The following is a 16830-nucleotide window of genomic DNA, read 5'->3' as shown; positions in this document are numbered from 1 at the left end:
ACTGGGAGTGATAACAATGAAAAAAAGAAAGATGAGAAATTAAGATTGTAAAGGAGGAACTCAAAATGTTCAGAATAATCAAAAATAATTTTTAAAATTTTCTGAATTGTTATTAATTTAAGAGATGAAGTTTTGTTGACACTGTCTCTGCTCTTTTAAATGGCCTTTCTTTCTCTTTTGTCCAATTCTAATACCTAAGAAAGAGGAAAAGTAGCCAATTATTTAAAAGATTCTAGATTATGAAATAGATTTTAGGATTTAGAAATCTGAGAACTTGAGAGTTGTAAAGAATTTTCAAGTAATTTTGCAGATAGGGGAACTGAGGCCATGGCACAATAAATAGGCAGTTATCCTTGTACTACACTATTTCTGATCATGTTTTCTCCTTTTCTCAGAACCTTTAATGGAATTTGCCACATATTATATCATAGAAAGGTAGATAGTATGGATAGAATGCTGGATCTGGAGTCAAGAACACTTGAGTTTAAATCTAGTCTCAGACATGAACAAGTCACTTAACTCCCATTTTCCTCAGTTTTCTCATCTGTAAAATAAGCTGGAGAAAAAAAATGTACTTCAGTATCTTTGACCAAAAAAAAAGTCAGTCAAATTGAAACCCGTTAAAGACTTTAGCTTAAAAAGGCCAAAGTCTTCCACTACATCCATTGTCATCTCATCACTCTGATCTACATTGCTCTGGAGGAGAAAGTGCACAGCTTTCCCTCACTTAAATCCAATTCACTTGCATGTCATGGCATCACCTCCCTGATGTCATGGACTTCTTTGAAACAAAGGACAAACAATAACAAAAATTATAATAATGATAATCTCCCAATCATACACATAGATACATAGGGAGCAATAAACATTCTAAATGGCAATAAGAGATTCCTATGACTGTATGAAGTGATTTCTTTAAATGCATATGCCCAGAGAAATGGAAATATTAAAAATATTTCACATAATAGCTTGATGTAGCAGAAGGAACTAGAATTAGAAGCCAGGAAATCCTGGGTTCTATTCAGGACTCTAGCTTTCTCTGTGTAAGATAGAGTTAAATTGCTTAAGTTCTCTAGGTTACACACACACACACACACACACATACATACATACATATATATATATATATATATACATAAATTTGCTCTACCTACTTCATATGATCACTGATAAGATCAATAAAAGTAAAATTATTTGGAAAATAAAGTGCTATACAAATGTTAAGCTTTTATTAAGTTAGAAAAGCCTTTTAAAATGGTTCTATTTGGGAAGTGACAAGAATTCTAAGAGAAGGGAAAAGGGGTTTTGTCATGATGCCTAAAGACAGATTAGAATAGCTTCTCTCTCTCTATCTCTGCTTTTCAACAGGAATGAAAATACCTTATTAGGGCTCTCCATTGTGATTGTATTGAAAACAAATCTCCTTTTCTCCCTAGCAACCCAAACTCATTCATTTCTAGCTTTACCATTTCAAAACATTTATGCCAAATCTTTCTACAGCTGCCGTTCTGTTCCTAATCCTCTCTGTGTTTTGTCTTTTTCTACAGGACTACCTTTTCATAGCAGCTTGAATCCTGAACTATCCAGTTTGACTTTTTCTATTGGCTGGCTCAACCCCAATTCAATCAATCCAGTTCCTATTCCATGCGCCTCTCCACATCTAAACAAAATATATAAAATCACATATTTTCAGGTGTAAATCACTGAGTATCTCCCTCTGTCATTATAACTATTAATGATAAAAAGTTAAAAATTTAACTACCACACAATGCCTTTGGGGAACAATTTAAGCACGAGTAGCTCTATTATCCTTTCCCTCAATATTTATTCATCAAGTCAAACAGTTATAATCTCTTTAACACTGGCCTTCCTCTCCCAGTAGATTTTTCAAAGCTGAATCTTCACTATGACCATTGGTAAACTTTAGAAAAGCCTTTACTAAAAGGATAAGCAAGTAGAAAGGTTTTCCATTTTCAGGTTATTCTTTATATTCAGCATTAAGAGCCCTGTAGCTCATGCACAAAAAAATGGAACTCTGGGATTGTTTTTGACCATCTTTTGAATGAATGATTGCCAGCATGCGTGGATGAATTAATGAATGAAGATGGAAGGAATCTCTAGAGATTGACTAGTTAGTTTCTCTCCCATCAGAAAGGTTAAAGAACTACTATCTACATTTTCTAGATGAGGCATCCTTCTGCCTCTCTGTATCTCACTGCTACCTCCCCCTCTCTACCTCTCTTTTAGTTCTCTGTGGGGAAGGGAGAGTCAAAATTGGCAGGATCGTGGCAGTTAAAGGAGGTAGTTAGTTATTGCTATGGATAATCAGTGCTTATAAAACCAGATATTCTTCACCTTTTCAAAATTTTACACATATTATAAAATATGAGTGTGTGTTTATATGGGGTTAAATAGTAAATAAAGGGGTTTGGAATGGGAAAACATTTAGGATGCTTTTGTTTTTGCTTTTCATTTTGCCAAAAGACATATTTCCCCCAAATAACCCAAAATGAGGTAGTTTTCAAGGTATTCTTTCCTGATCGGTACTTCTCCATCTACCTGATAGTGCCTTTTAGATCTAATGTCTTTGGCAGCTAGTAGACAAGAGAGGGTGAGTCCATGTCATGTCCGGGGACATTCCAGGTGCCATCAGTATTCTTCCCTCTCCCAGACATTTTTTTTAAAAGACCATCCTTTGGAATACTTAAATATAGTCAACCATATTAGTCACAAATTTTTTGTGGGTACAGTGGATAGAGTGTTGGACCTGAAATAAGGAAGACTTAAGTTCAAAAGCTGCCTCAGACACTTACTAGCCATATGATGTCACAAGTCACTTAACATGTCTGCCTCCATTTCTTTAACTATAAAATGGGAATTGTAATAACACTTATCTTCCAAGGTTGTTCTGAAGATAAAATGAGATAGTATTTGTAAAGCAATTTGCAATCTATAATGTATTATATACATGCTATCAATCATTGCCAGTGAGTTCACATGATTAATATAAACCTGCAGTACAATAGGCTCCTGAAGCTAACAGTAGCTCTAGGGACAAATGACTTATTTCATTACCACTGAATGCTCCTTTTCAGCCTAGTTTTCAGATGTCTGAGGAAGCAGCAGGCTGATAACATCCAATCAGAATGATAAAAGTACATGAGAATATCAAGGAAGAAGGAAGAAGCAGATTGCCCTCATCTTTCTCTCATGTAGTTGTCCTAAGCAATTTCTATCTTGAATATTTCTATGTCAGCAATTATGGAGCTCATTTCTATTCCCCAATGACTACTTATGATTTGATATTATTAGATGTATTGGAAAAGCATGTGTGCATATGTAGCTAAATCTATATCTAGCTGATCTATCTTCATGTATATGTGCATATATATGCATATATACAATACATATATATGGAGAAAGAGAGAGGAGAAAAGGAGGAGGAGAAAGAAGAGGAAGAGGAGAAAGGAGAGAGAAGAAAAGGAGTATGAAAAGGAAACAGACAGAGAATACAAAGTAATTTCAGAGGGTAAGCCAATACAGCTAGAATACATGAAAGTTGAGAAAATTGTAAGAGTTGAAAGAAAGCTTAAAAAGCTAGAACATTGGGTTGAAATGAATAAATCATTAATTTGGTGGAAATAAATATAAAATCTTATGTTTGGTTCCCAAAATCAAACTGTACAAGAATAAAATAAGGCTGATCTAGCTAGATAGTTCTTTGCCTGAAAAGCCATAGGAGATTTCGTGGATTACTAGCTCCATCTGAGATAAGTATGAAAAGATCACCCAAAAAATTAATGTGATGGTATTAGATATTAGGTTGCATTGAGAGAGGCAGAGTTTCGAGGGATATTAGGATGCTCTCTACATGTGAAGTTCTAAGTGCCACATTTTAGGAAAGACATTGAGGTCATAACTAGATTCTCACAGATATCTGCAATGGTACCTAAAGTAGGTACTAAGGTATGATTGTTCCTGTGAGCTGTAAAGGTAAACTGGAAATAAAATTGAAAATAAGGTAAACTGGAAAAAATCGAATAGAGTATGGTAAAAAACTGAGAGTACAACATTTTCAAAAGTGATAACAGTTGGAGTGGAGATGACTACAAATCAAATATTAAAATTATTTGGGAGGAGAATGACTTGAAATTCATAGGTTAGAATAACAAAGATCTCGATAGGATGGCATGAATTTCAAAAGTAGATGTGTTTGTTAGGTGACAGTGGTAAAAGGGAGAACAGAGTTAGCAGTGTGGCTGTCCTGGAACTGTTGGCCAGGAGTAAGCAGCCTTGAAGAAGGTGGATGTCAAGATATGTAGTATGTTCAGAAAAGTAGGTTTCACTGAGCACAAAGAGAGAAAAGAAATGGGAAGGAAAATGTATATGATGACACCTTTTGATAAACAAAAGGAAAAGGTAAAAAAGTTTCAAAAACTTTAAGGGTAAAGTCAGAAATTCCAAGTCATAGGAAAAATATCTATGGTCTTGTGGTAATTATGGTGATGGCAGAGGTAGTGGAATGGTCAACAGACTAAAGTAAAAATGTATACCTGATGATGAAAAAAAGACTTTGGAATAAAAAAAAATTATTCAAAGAAAAAGCAAAATTTTAGATGAGCACACCAAAACCTGCCAGTGCCATTGCACTGCAATGGAGTTGGCCACCATTTTGAGCTTTTCTTCTTTCTTTCTTTCTTTCTTTCTTTCTTTCTTTCTTTCTTTCTTTCTTTCTTTCTTTCTTTCTTTCTGGAAGGCAATCGGTGTTAAGTCTCTAGGGTCACACAGTTAGTAAGCGTCAAGTGTCTGAGTTCAAATTTGAATTCAGGTTCTCCTGACTCCACAGTCAGTGCTCTATCCCACAGTGCCACTTCGATGCTTCTTAAACTTTTCTTAAGACAAAATCTCAGCAGAAATTGTTTCTTTTGTGACTTTGCAACACACAAGCTATATAGTCCAGAAAAAGTCACTGAATTTCTCAGTGCCCTCTATGCAATTATCTAAGATTATTCAACCAAAGAAATGGTACTGATCTGTCTCCCCAGAAGTTCTTCCCAGAAGTTTCTACCCAAATGAAATCACAAATCATATAAAATAAAAAACACTCATTCCTCTATTCTATTAATGATATAACCTCATTGGTCATGCAATCATAGAACAAAAGCCTATTGTACAAAATACTTTCAAATGTCTAAAATGAATCATTGGTAACCAAATTATGAACCATTAGAAGCAAGATTCTGCCAAATATCTCATTTACTTACCTCTTTCAACTTGTCCAGCTCATTTTGCAGGGCCTGTTTTGAGATTTCTACTTCAATTATCTTCTGTCGTAGAGTTTCATTTTCATCTTCAGCTTTAGCACGTTTTTCTTCCACAGTCTCAAGTTCATGATGCAGTCTGACAGATACATCTTTGGCGACCTGTATGGAACCATGTGTATGAGGATCATGAAGTTATGAAGCTTGAGAATAAGTAAAGGCTATCACCTAAATATATAGCCCCTTCAAAAAACTCTTAAGAGAATGAATTTATTTTTATCATTGATTCAAAATCTAAAATTCATAAATGTGTGAATTTATATGTCCATATTTCAATAAAGTGTTTTCCCTCATAATCTTCAGTATTTTGTTTTTATGCATTAAAAAACTTTACTCCGAGAAAGGATTCAAAAGCTTAACCAAATGTCTACAGGATTCATGGCATAAAACTGTTTAAGAATCTGTTTTATACCAAACAAGACACAATGGAAACATTTACATCTGATAGACCTATTAGGAAAACTTGAACTATTTCAATGATGTACTAATTTAGAGGTAGCAAAGTAAATAGAGTACTAGATCTTCCAGAGTTCAAATCTGACCTCAGATACTTCCTTGCCATATGAACCTGCACAAATCACTAACCCTGTTTGCCTCTGTTTCTCATCTGTGAAATGAACTGGAAAAAGAATTGGAAAATCACTCTAATATTTTTACCAAGAAAGCCCCCAAATGGGATCATCATCAGACACTATTAAACTAATTAACCATTAAACTATTAAACAACAACAACTAGTTTACAAAATGCAATGAAATATAATAAATACTAAACGTTGGAAGGTCATCTTCTCTAATAACTATTTGAATTGCCTCTACATTACCCTTTGACAAGTCATCATGCAATTAAACTGTAAATCTAGTCAAGATGGATCAGGAATTTTAAAATTTCTTTTGTATCATAACTTGTGTCCCACTCCTCTTTTGTTACTCTGATAAAAGTCAATTATATTGAAGTAAAGTTTTAAACATATTTTTAAAAGTTCGTGGGTTTCAGGTTAAGAATCTCTGTTCTAAATTTAAAGATATTTTTCTGTAGCCCAGTTTTATATTAGATCACACACACACACACATATGTTTTTCTTAGGTCTTATCTGCCTTACATTTTTAGGAGTAAAAGGGGTTATTTTAATAAAAAAATAATTTTAGTATGGCAGAAATTAGGCATGGACCCACACTTAACACCATATACCAAGATAAGATCAAAATGGGTCTATGACCTAGGCATAAAGAACGAGATTATAAATAAATTAGAGGAACATAGAATAGTTTATCTCTCAGACTTGTGGAGGAGAAAGAAATTTGTGACCAAAGATGAACTAGAGACCATTACTGATCACAAAATAGAAAATTTTGATTACATCAAATTAAAAAGCCTTTGTACAAATAAAACTAATGCAAACAAGATTAGAAGGGAAGCAACAAACTGGGAAAACATTTTCACAGTTAAAGGTTCTGATAAAGGCCTCATTTCCAAAATATATAGAGAACTGACTCAAATTTATAAGAAATCAAGTCATTCTCCAATTGATAAATGGTCAAAGGATATGAACAGACAATTTTCAGAGGATGAAATTGAAACTATTACCACTCATATGAAAGAGTGTTCCAAATCATTATTGATCAGAGAAATGCAAATTAAGACAACTCTGAGATACCACTACACACCTGTCAGATTGGCTAAGATGACAGGAAAAAATAATGATGAATGTTGGAGGGGATGCGGGAAAACTGGGACACTAATGCTTTGTTGGTGGAGTTGTGAACGAATCCAACCATTCTGGAGAGCAATCTGGAATTATGCCCAAAAATTATCAAATTGTGCATACCCTTTGATCCAGCAGTGTTTCTATTGGGCTTATATCCCAAAGAAATACTAAAGAAGGGAAAGGGACCTGTATGTGCCAAAATGTTTGTAGCAGCCCTGTTTGTAGTGGCTAGAAACTGGAAAATGAATGGATGCCCATCAATTGGAGAATGGCTGGGTAAATTGTGGTATATGAATGTTATGGAATATTATTGTTCTGTAAGAAATGACCAGCAGGATGAATACAGAGAGGACTGGCGAGACTTACATGAACTGATGCTAAGTGAAATGAGCAGAACCAGGAGATCATTATACACTTCGACAACGATATTGTATGAGGACATATTTTGATGGAAGTGGATTTCTTTGACAAAGAGACCTGAGTTTCAATTGATAAATGACGGACAAAAGCAGCTATACCCAAAGAAAGAACACTGGGAAACGAATGTGAACTATCTGCATTTTTGTTTTTCTTCCCGGGTTATTTATACCTTCTGAATCCAATTCTCCCTATGCAACAAGAGAACTGTTTGGTTCTGCAAACATATATTGTATCTAGGATATACTGCAACATATCCAACATATAAAGGACTGCTTGCCATCTAGGGGAGGGGGTGGAGGGAGGGAGGGAAAAAAAAATCGGAACAGAAACGAGTGTCAATATAAAGTAATTATTAAATAAAAATTAGAAAAATAAATAAATAAAAAAATAAAAAATAAAAAAAAAATTTTAAATTTAAATCACTTAATTAATTTTAGATTTTTTTTCCCTCAGGAGAAGTATAAGGAAATATATTTCCCTTCTTTCTGTTAAAAAAGTGGGATCTACAATGAAATGTTTTATACTCTTCCAGCCTGGGCAGGGCTGGGGAGAGATAGGGAGGCCTCACTACTACCTTTTTCAATATGTCTTTCCTGATTCCCTCAGTAAATACTTGCCCTCTCCTCTAATCATTATGTAGGTATATAGATGTGTACGTGTATCTTGTATATTACACTCTGTATATATATTTTTATCATCTATCAATTTATATTTTTATCACTTTAAACTTAAAATCAAAATAGGAAAAGGAAAATAAACATTGCAATGTGCACAATAGAACATGAGAGGATTCAAAATATAATGCAATAAATTTTTGTTTCAAAAAAGTCTATATAATAAATACCACACATTATATTCAGTGCTATCCAACTTTGCTTCTTTATAGGTTTTCTTTGATTATCTGTTATGCAGTTTCTTTTTCTTTCCCCCCTTGTCCCTGCCCATAGAAGACTACAATTTAGTGCAGATATATATGTATACAAGCATGTATGTGTGTGTCTACATATACACACAAACTTATATACATACATAAACAGATATATACACATACATAGTATCTATAATTGTACAAATATATACACATATGTATTCTCATGCATCAATGTAACATCATAGTATTCTTGTTTGTCCTCTATTTTTCTGAAAGTTATTTTTTATCTTATTTAAATATCAATCCACTCTCCTTCCTCCTCTATCCCAACAAGGGAAGCTCCTTGCAGGTAAGGACTAACTTATTTTTATATTGTATCTTCAGTGCCTAGCATACCATAAGTTCTTTATACCCGTTTATAGAATTTTTTGTTATAAGGGAGGGACCAATTTGAAGGAATATTTAGATATTTAGAAACAGCTATGGCAGTTAAAAAAAGATATTAATAAAACAAAATCATTTAGGCCTTGTAGGAAATCTCAAGTCCTCTTGGGGAGAAAAAATAGATGTATAAATGTATTTACTATACATACATGTAAAGAACATCCAGAAATATGTATATATAATTCATTAGGAATTCAAGTGGAAAATATAGCTAAAATTAATATATGTGTATATATATATATATATATATGTATACATGTGTGTGTGTGTGTAAGGTGATAAGATACTTTATTTTTAAAAGTTGTTACATATGCTTTGTCATCCAACAAGGAGTAAGGAAGAATCTGTTTTTCTATCAGAGATGGCAGAAATATCACTACAGAAATACCAATCTCTATTACATTATATTTAATGGTATTTTGATTGCTGGTGTTTTATCACTTTTAATAGAATTGAGAAAAACTTTTCCTGTTCTCATAATGAAAGGCTAAAATGATATTTCTCAGAAGTGCTCATCTTTAAGAGAGGAAGTGTGATATATAATTAATCTTTAGATAAATGACTTGCTATGTAGCTCACTAGAAAGTCTCTAAAGTCCACAAGAGAGAGAAAAAAGGAAAAATTCTATAATTCCATCATTTCATTCCCATTTTTATTCTTGGCCCCCAGAAAGACATGGGCAAATTAATTATGCTCTGATTTCCTATTCTGTGACATGGTGACCCTAAGACTCCCTTCCATGTTATGGAAATGTCAGGTTGTAGTACCATCTGGAAATAAAAAATGAACTAAAAATGTTAAATGGCTATGGGCATCTTTAACAAGTGACCCAAGAAACTGAACTCTTCTTTAACATATTCCAAAATTATTCTATGTGTATTCCATAGCAGATGTTCATTCATTCAACAACAATTATGTTAAAAGCATTGCCTAGCACCATGGCAGATACAACTAAGAATATGACAATGCCTATGTCCTTGTGGAGTTTATGGCAAGATAAAATATGGACAAATAAGTAAATATCTGAGTTAAACAGAATGACAAAGCTTGTTCAAAGGAAGGAGGAAATTATTTTTTTCTTAGGGCTTTGGAAGAGGTGTGGGGCAAAGATCAAAGACAGCTTCATAGACAAAGTAATCATTGAAATGAATTTTGAAAGATCAGTAGGAAAAACACAGGTAGGGCTAGAAAGAAAAGAATATCTTAGGTGGGGAGGGCAGAGTGAAGAAAAAGCATGGAGATATGTTTGGAGAATAATTATGAATTTTGTTTGTTAGCAAGATAGGCTATGTGAAGGAGAATATCAGTAAGATAAGGCTATGTAGGATATTTTTAAAGTGTTTTCATCCTATTTGGACCATTTGAGATTTATTTATTCTAATGATTCTTTTTTTCAAAAATGTATTTTATTTTTAATTTTTGGAATAAAACAAGTATTTTCATAAAATATTATATTAGAAAAAGATGATCGCACATGAAACAGCAAATCTTCTATATATAACTTGCTATTTCTTTAATTATTTTCCTTTGGTAGGCATTTGATTTATTTATTTAATATTTTCCCCCATTACATTAAAAAACATTTTTTTAACAACTGTTTTGAGATGTTTGAGTTCTAGGTTCTCTCCTTAGCCCCACTCCCAATTAAGAAACCACATGTGAGTTATGCAAAACATTTCCATACAAGTCATATTCTGAAAAAAAAAAACACATAAATCTCCCATCCTAATGAAAAAAAAAATCTCAAGAAAAATAAAGTGAGAAAGAAAGGGGGGGGGGAGAAGGGAGGGAAGGAGGGAAGGAGGGAGAGAGAAAGAAGGAATGCTTCAATCTGTATTCAAACACAATTAATTCCTTCTGTGGGTATGGATAGGATTTTTCATCCTAAGTCCTTCAGAGTAGTCACTGTACTGCTGACAATAGCAAATGATTTATAGCTGGTCATCCCAGAATATTGCTATTACTTTGTATACAGTACATTTTACTTTGCTTGAGTTCGTGGAGGACTTTCCAGTTTTTTTTTTTATGAGAGCATCCTAATCATCATTTCCCATAGATAATAATATTATATCACAAATGCACACTGTACTTTATTGAACCATTCCCAAATTAATTCCCAAATTAATGGGCATCTCCTCAATTTTCAATTTTTTTGTCCTAAGAAGCAAGCTACTATAAATATTTTTGTACATATAAAAAATTTTCCTTTTTAAAAATCTCTTTTGGTATTCATGTCTAGTAGAGATATTGTTAGATCAAAGAATATGCATGAATTTATTATAGCCCTTTGAGTACAGATTGTACTCAAATTTTTTGATAATTTATCAATTGGGGAATAGTTCTTATTTTTTAAGTAAAAGTTGATTCAGTTCCCTCTATGTTTGAGAAATGAGGCCTTATTAGAGCAACTTGCTTCAAAATTTGTTACAATTATTATTGCTAACTGTATTTCCTCCCATTTATTCTCTTTCTCTTTTCATTTATCCCTCTTCAACAATGCTTTGCTATTGACCATTCACTCTTCCAATATGCTCTCTCTTTTATCACCCTTTCCTTTCCCATATCCCATTTCCCTCCTATTTTCCTGCAGGGTAAGATAGATTTCCATACCCATATTGAGTATGTATGTTATTTCCTCTTTGAGCCAATTCTTATGAGAGTAAAATGTACCCACTCCCTTTGTCATCCCTCTCTTCCCCTCCACTGTAAAAGCTTTTTCTTGCCTCTTTTTTATGGCTGATAATTTACATCATTCCACTTCCCCTTTTCCCTTTCTCCCAATACATTCCTCTCTTATCCCTTAATTTCATAATTTTTATTATTTTTAAATATATAACAAAGTTATATAAATTTCTTTCTTTTTTCATCTTCCCCACCCTAGAAATGGCCACTATTAGATACAAATGTGTATATGGATAGATGGATCTATGGATCTATCTATCTATCCTTACAGATACACAAATACACATAGTATATAAAATTATAGTTAATTTGGGTATTTATAATAAAATTTACCCTAATGATTCTTAATCTTTTTGTGTCATAGATCCCTTTGCCAGGCTAGTGAAACTCTTTTCAGTATAACATTTTTACATGAATAAAATAAATTGTATAAGGATATAAAAGAACAATTATATTGAAATACAGTTAATCACAAGATTAATTTTTAAAAATTAAAAAGATAAATTTTTAAAACTTGAGATCATTAGATCTCTGATCAAGAAGTTACACTAATTTTATATTGTACATTTGTCTTGATCAATGATAATGTGATTGTTCTTAAGCTTTGCTAAGAGAGAGTCTAACATAACCAATAATATATTGAGACAGATCTCTGAAAAGAGCAGACTACAATCATCAATATATGAAAAACGCTTTGTAAATTATAAAGCACTTGCTAAAGTTATCTCCCATCACTGATAACATCACCATCCTTATATTTCAAAATCTTATAAACAACACACTTCCACAGCTTAGTGTCCAAATATAATCTTTCCAAAAACATAGAGTTACCACATAAGCCACAAATTTGAGAATTACTTTGGTTTTTTATTTGTTTTTCAATTTCTAGAACCAAAATTCTATCCACAGTAAAAAAAAAAAAGCATCTTTTGTCAGGAAGGCATGCTTGAGTTCCATTGATCACCTACCTTTAAATCTTGCTCCAGACTTCTAATGAGTTCTCCATCCACCTGACCAGTCTGAGCAACTTTCAGGCTTTTCTGTTCAGCTTTCCTGAGACGGTACTGCAGGATACGGCAGTTTTTATTAGCACGATCCAGTTCTCGTCTGAGTTCCTGCAGTTGGTAAACATCTTCTTCTAAATAGCTGTCTCGCATCTCTTCCATTTCTGCACGAAGTTCATCCAGTTCATCCTGTATAAATCCAAACCAAGCAAATTTACAAACTTGCTCCATCCAAAACAAAACAAAACAAAACAAAAAAACAACAACAACCCCCTGCCCCCCAAAAAAACCCATCCAGTCTTTACAGGCCCACAAGAATTAACCTAGAATGTACAAAGCTATCCTTATTGATGCCTCTGTTACAAAAGTCTCTGAAATTTGCCATCCAAAGTGATGTCCTTAAAAGCTTTAGTCTAGCTTTATAATCCCAGACATTAAAAATAGATGTTTATTACAAGTGCCAGCCTCTGAGACAAACTGCACAGCAATTCTTTTACTTCCATAAACACAATTGAAATGAAAGTTCTTTGGTCTGCAACCTTAATTTAACTTTGTTACTGTTAGAACTACAATATAAATTTAAATGTATGTAAATTAAAGCCCACTACATATATCTCAGTTTTCACACAGAAGTCCAACAATTCCATATCAGAAACATTTTGATCATTAAGATTTTTTTTTTGGTAATGTATTATTTATCCTACATAAAATGTAAACTCGTGGGAGGGTTCTCATCCTTACTCTCTATCTTAACCCTTCAATACATTTTTGGAAAAGATTGATTCTTTTCCCCCCTCCATGTTAACTATATTGTAGGGGGTGGAGAAGCAAGAAAAATAAAGTGAAAGAAAAGATGCTTCAATCTGCATTCAGTTAATCAGTTCTCTCTGGAGGTGGATAACATTTTAAATCATGAGTCCTTTGGAAAGCTGTGAATCATTGTGTTGATCAGAAAAATTAAGTCTTTCATAGATGATTATTATCATAATATTGCTATTACTATGTACAATATTCTCCTGGTTCTGCTCACTTTTCTTTGTATCAGTTCATATAAATCTTCCAGGATTTTCTAAAACCATCTTGCTCATCATTTCTTATAGCACAATAATATTCCATCACAATCACATATCACAACTTGTTCATTTATTCTCCAATTGCATCCCTCAGTTTCCAATTCTTTGCTGTAACAAAAAAGCAGCTAAAAACATTTTTCTACATATGATTCCCTTTCCCTTTTCTTTGATCTCTTAGTGTTACAAACTAGTAGTGGTATTACTAAATTAAAAGGTATGCACAGTTTTGTAGTTCTTTGGGTATTGTTCCAAATTGTTCTCCAAGAAACAGAAGTGAGTGCAAGGGATAATGTAAAAAATTACCCTGGCATGGGTTCTGTCAATAAAAGATTACTTTAAAAAATTGTTCTCCAGAATGGTTAATTCATTGATCTACCAATAGTGAATTAGTGTACTTAATTTTTTTTTTGAAGGTAACATTTCAAGTACAATACTGATTAATAATGGATATCTTTGCTTCATCTTATTGGATAAGTTTCTAGCTCATTTCCATGACAGATAATGCTTTTTCTTGATTTTAGCTAGATACCACTTATATAATTTTAAGATAAGTTCCATTTATTCCTATGCTTTCTCGTATTTTTAATAGGAACAAGTGTTGAATTTTATAAAAGTATTTTTCTGCATCTATGATTACATGATTTTTGTTCACTTTTCTATTGATACAGTCCATTACAGTTATGGTTTTTCTAATATTGAACTAGTCCTGCTTCCTGGTATAAATTCTACATGGTCATAGTATATGAACTTTGTGATATAGTGCTGTAATCACCTTGTTAGTATTTTATTTACCATCACTGCATTATTATTCAATAGGGAAATTGATCTACAGTTTTCTTTCTCTGTTGTCAAAACAATATTTGTGTCAAAAGAAATTTGGCAGAACTATTTCTTTACTTATTTTTAAAGATAACTTAAATAGTATTGGAATTAATTATTATTTAAATGTTTGGTAGAATTCACTCCTCAATCTAGCTAATTCTGAGTATATTTTCTAGGAAGTTCATTTATGACTAGTTCAATTTCTTTTTCTAAGATAAGGTTATTTAAGTATTCTATTTCTTTTTCTATAAAATCTAGACAATTTATATCTTTTAATTTAGATGGTCAGCTTTATTGACATATAGTTGGGCAAAATAGGTGGTATATTCATCTTTTTCATATCTGACACTGACAATTTGGTTTTTTCTTTTTTTTTTTTTAAATCAAGTTAGCCAATGGTTTATTGTTGTTGTTGTTTTTTTAATGTAATCAGCTCCTACTTTTATTTGTTAGTTCAATGTTTGTTTGTTTGTTTAACTTTCAATTTTATTTATTTGACAGTGAAATTCAGAGTTTCTACTTTGGTGTTTAATTGGGAATTTTTAATTTGTTCTTTTTCTAGTTTTTTAGTTGTATGCCCAAATCATTGATTTATTCTTTCTCTTTTACTGCTACAAGCATTTAAAGATAAAAATTCCCCTAAGTCCTGTTTTGGCTGCATCTCACAAATTTTGTATGCTATCTCATTATTGTTATTCTCTTTTATAAAATTATTAATTGTTTCTATGATTTGCCCTTTTATTCATTCTTTAGAATTAGGTTATTTAGTTTCCAATTAATTTTTAATCTATGCTTCCATGGCCCTTTATTAAAATGTAATTTTATTGCATTATTCTTTGAAAAGAGTGTATTAAATATCCCTGCTTTTTTGCATTTGTTTGTGGGGTTTTATGACTTAATGCATGGTCAGTTTTTGTGAAGGAGCCCCATTCAATATCCAAAGACCTATATGTTTAATTTTTCTAAGATTCGATTTATCTCCTTTGTTTTATGGTTAGATTTATTTAGAACTGAGAGGGGAGAAGTTGAATTCAGGAGGTCCATTTGACCCATGCTTCATCATGTCATCATTTTCTTTATAGACAGCATCTCCAAAGTGGTAGCTTTCTTCTTTTGCATGTTCAAATTATTGAACGATCAACCTAATTGACCATTATTTGAAATGGGCTCTAATTGCAAAACAACAACAACACAACAATAACAACAACCCAATCAATTAAAGAGATGTTTTCTGAAAGCTTTACCACTTCTTAAACATCTAAATGAATAAAATTGTTTATTCATTTCACAATTCTTTATAGAGTTTATATAGCGATGAACTTCCTAGAAAACATCAATGTAATAATTAATGAATAAACTGTTTCTATAGTGTCTACTATATGCTAGACACTGTGCTAAATGCTTTATTCTTTGCTAAGTACTACGATGTTTACTACAGGCATGTAAACCTTAAAGAGGAAAATGAGTTAATCTTCCATGGCAGTGACTATTGATCTTTTGTCAAAATCATTGTGTAGAAAGCCCTAGCTTCATTGACAAAAGTGCGCACCTTGCTCTTCATGAACTAAATATTTCAAGTTTTCATCTGAAAAACTTAAATGTCTCAAATAAACTATACCAAGTTTTTCTATAATTTTAGCATTTTTGTTGCTGTCTGTATTTTTGTAATAATACAGAAGAGAAGTAATGGGAACATTTCAGTAGAATAAGAAAATATTTTTTGAGTGACAATATCCAGTAGTATTTTGAGTTCTTTTAAAGAAACATTTCTTATAAAGCTACTAGCCTCCTAGTAAAAACACTTAAACCTGAGAGACCTGTATCCCAACAAATCTCACTAATCCTGGCACTTTATGGGTTACAATGACTTTACAATAGTATAGTAGGAAGCACACTCCTAATCCCCACTGTAGAGAGGAGAAAGTGAGTTTCAGAGATTGTGACTTGTTCATAGTCATATAATGTTAGTAATTTAACAGCCTCAACATTTCAACTCAGGTCTCCTGATTTCAAGTGCTACGACCTTTCCACTATATCATACTTGTTAAATGTGAATTTTTATTTCATGTTTCTGAACTTCCTCAAATAGACTCAAAGATTATTATTTTTTAATTTTTTTATTTCATAAAATTTGAAATTAACTAATCATTCATTCATTTAAGACAATATGTCAGTTCACTGCAGTTCACTCCTAAAAATTATTCTGATTATATTTTCCAACTACTTCTATGTGTGCAGTTATTTCCTTATATAGAAAAAACCTTCTTCAGAGTAAGGACTGTTTTCATGTGTGTCTTTGTGTCCTTCAATGACTAGCACAGTGCCTGGTACATAGTAGGTACTTAATAAAAAAGTATATATCTGTTGACCCAGATATTCACTGAGGCAGTGAAAGAATAAATTTAGGTCTCTAGTATCATTTCTTGACCCCACCATTGAATATTTTTCCATTTGTCTTGTTTTTAGGAAAATGTTTTTCTAAAAACA

The 16830-nt window shown here is 32.4% G+C and overlaps 1 protein-coding gene across 13 annotated transcripts in view; it reads right to left on the bottom strand.

The window, feature by feature from the left end:
* The window catches only part of MTCL1 (microtubule crosslinking factor 1), a 160508-nt gene that overhangs the window by 130749 nt on the left and 12929 nt on the right, over positions 1–16830 (bottom strand). For all 13 annotated transcript variants that reach the window (XR_007949358.1, XM_051970446.1, XM_051970445.1 and 10 more), the window contains exons 2-3: positions 12413–12637; positions 5265–5423 (exon numbers count right to left, since the gene is read on the bottom strand). Coding sequence is in view for 12 of the 13 variants with exons in the window: in XM_051970446.1 (XP_051826406.1) it covers positions 5265–5423; positions 12413–12637 (384 nt within the window). In the remaining variant the exon portion in view is untranslated. The remainder of the gene's footprint in view (positions 1–5264; positions 5424–12412; positions 12638–16830) is intronic.

Source organism: Antechinus flavipes, chromosome 1, assembly GCF_016432865.1.
Source record: "Antechinus flavipes isolate AdamAnt ecotype Samford, QLD, Australia chromosome 1, AdamAnt_v2, whole genome shotgun sequence".
In the NCBI taxonomy this organism is placed as follows: Eukaryota; Metazoa; Chordata; class Mammalia; order Dasyuromorphia; family Dasyuridae; genus Antechinus; species Antechinus flavipes.
Note: the sequence above shows the minus strand (reverse complement) of the source record. Positions and strands in the feature narration are given on the sequence as shown.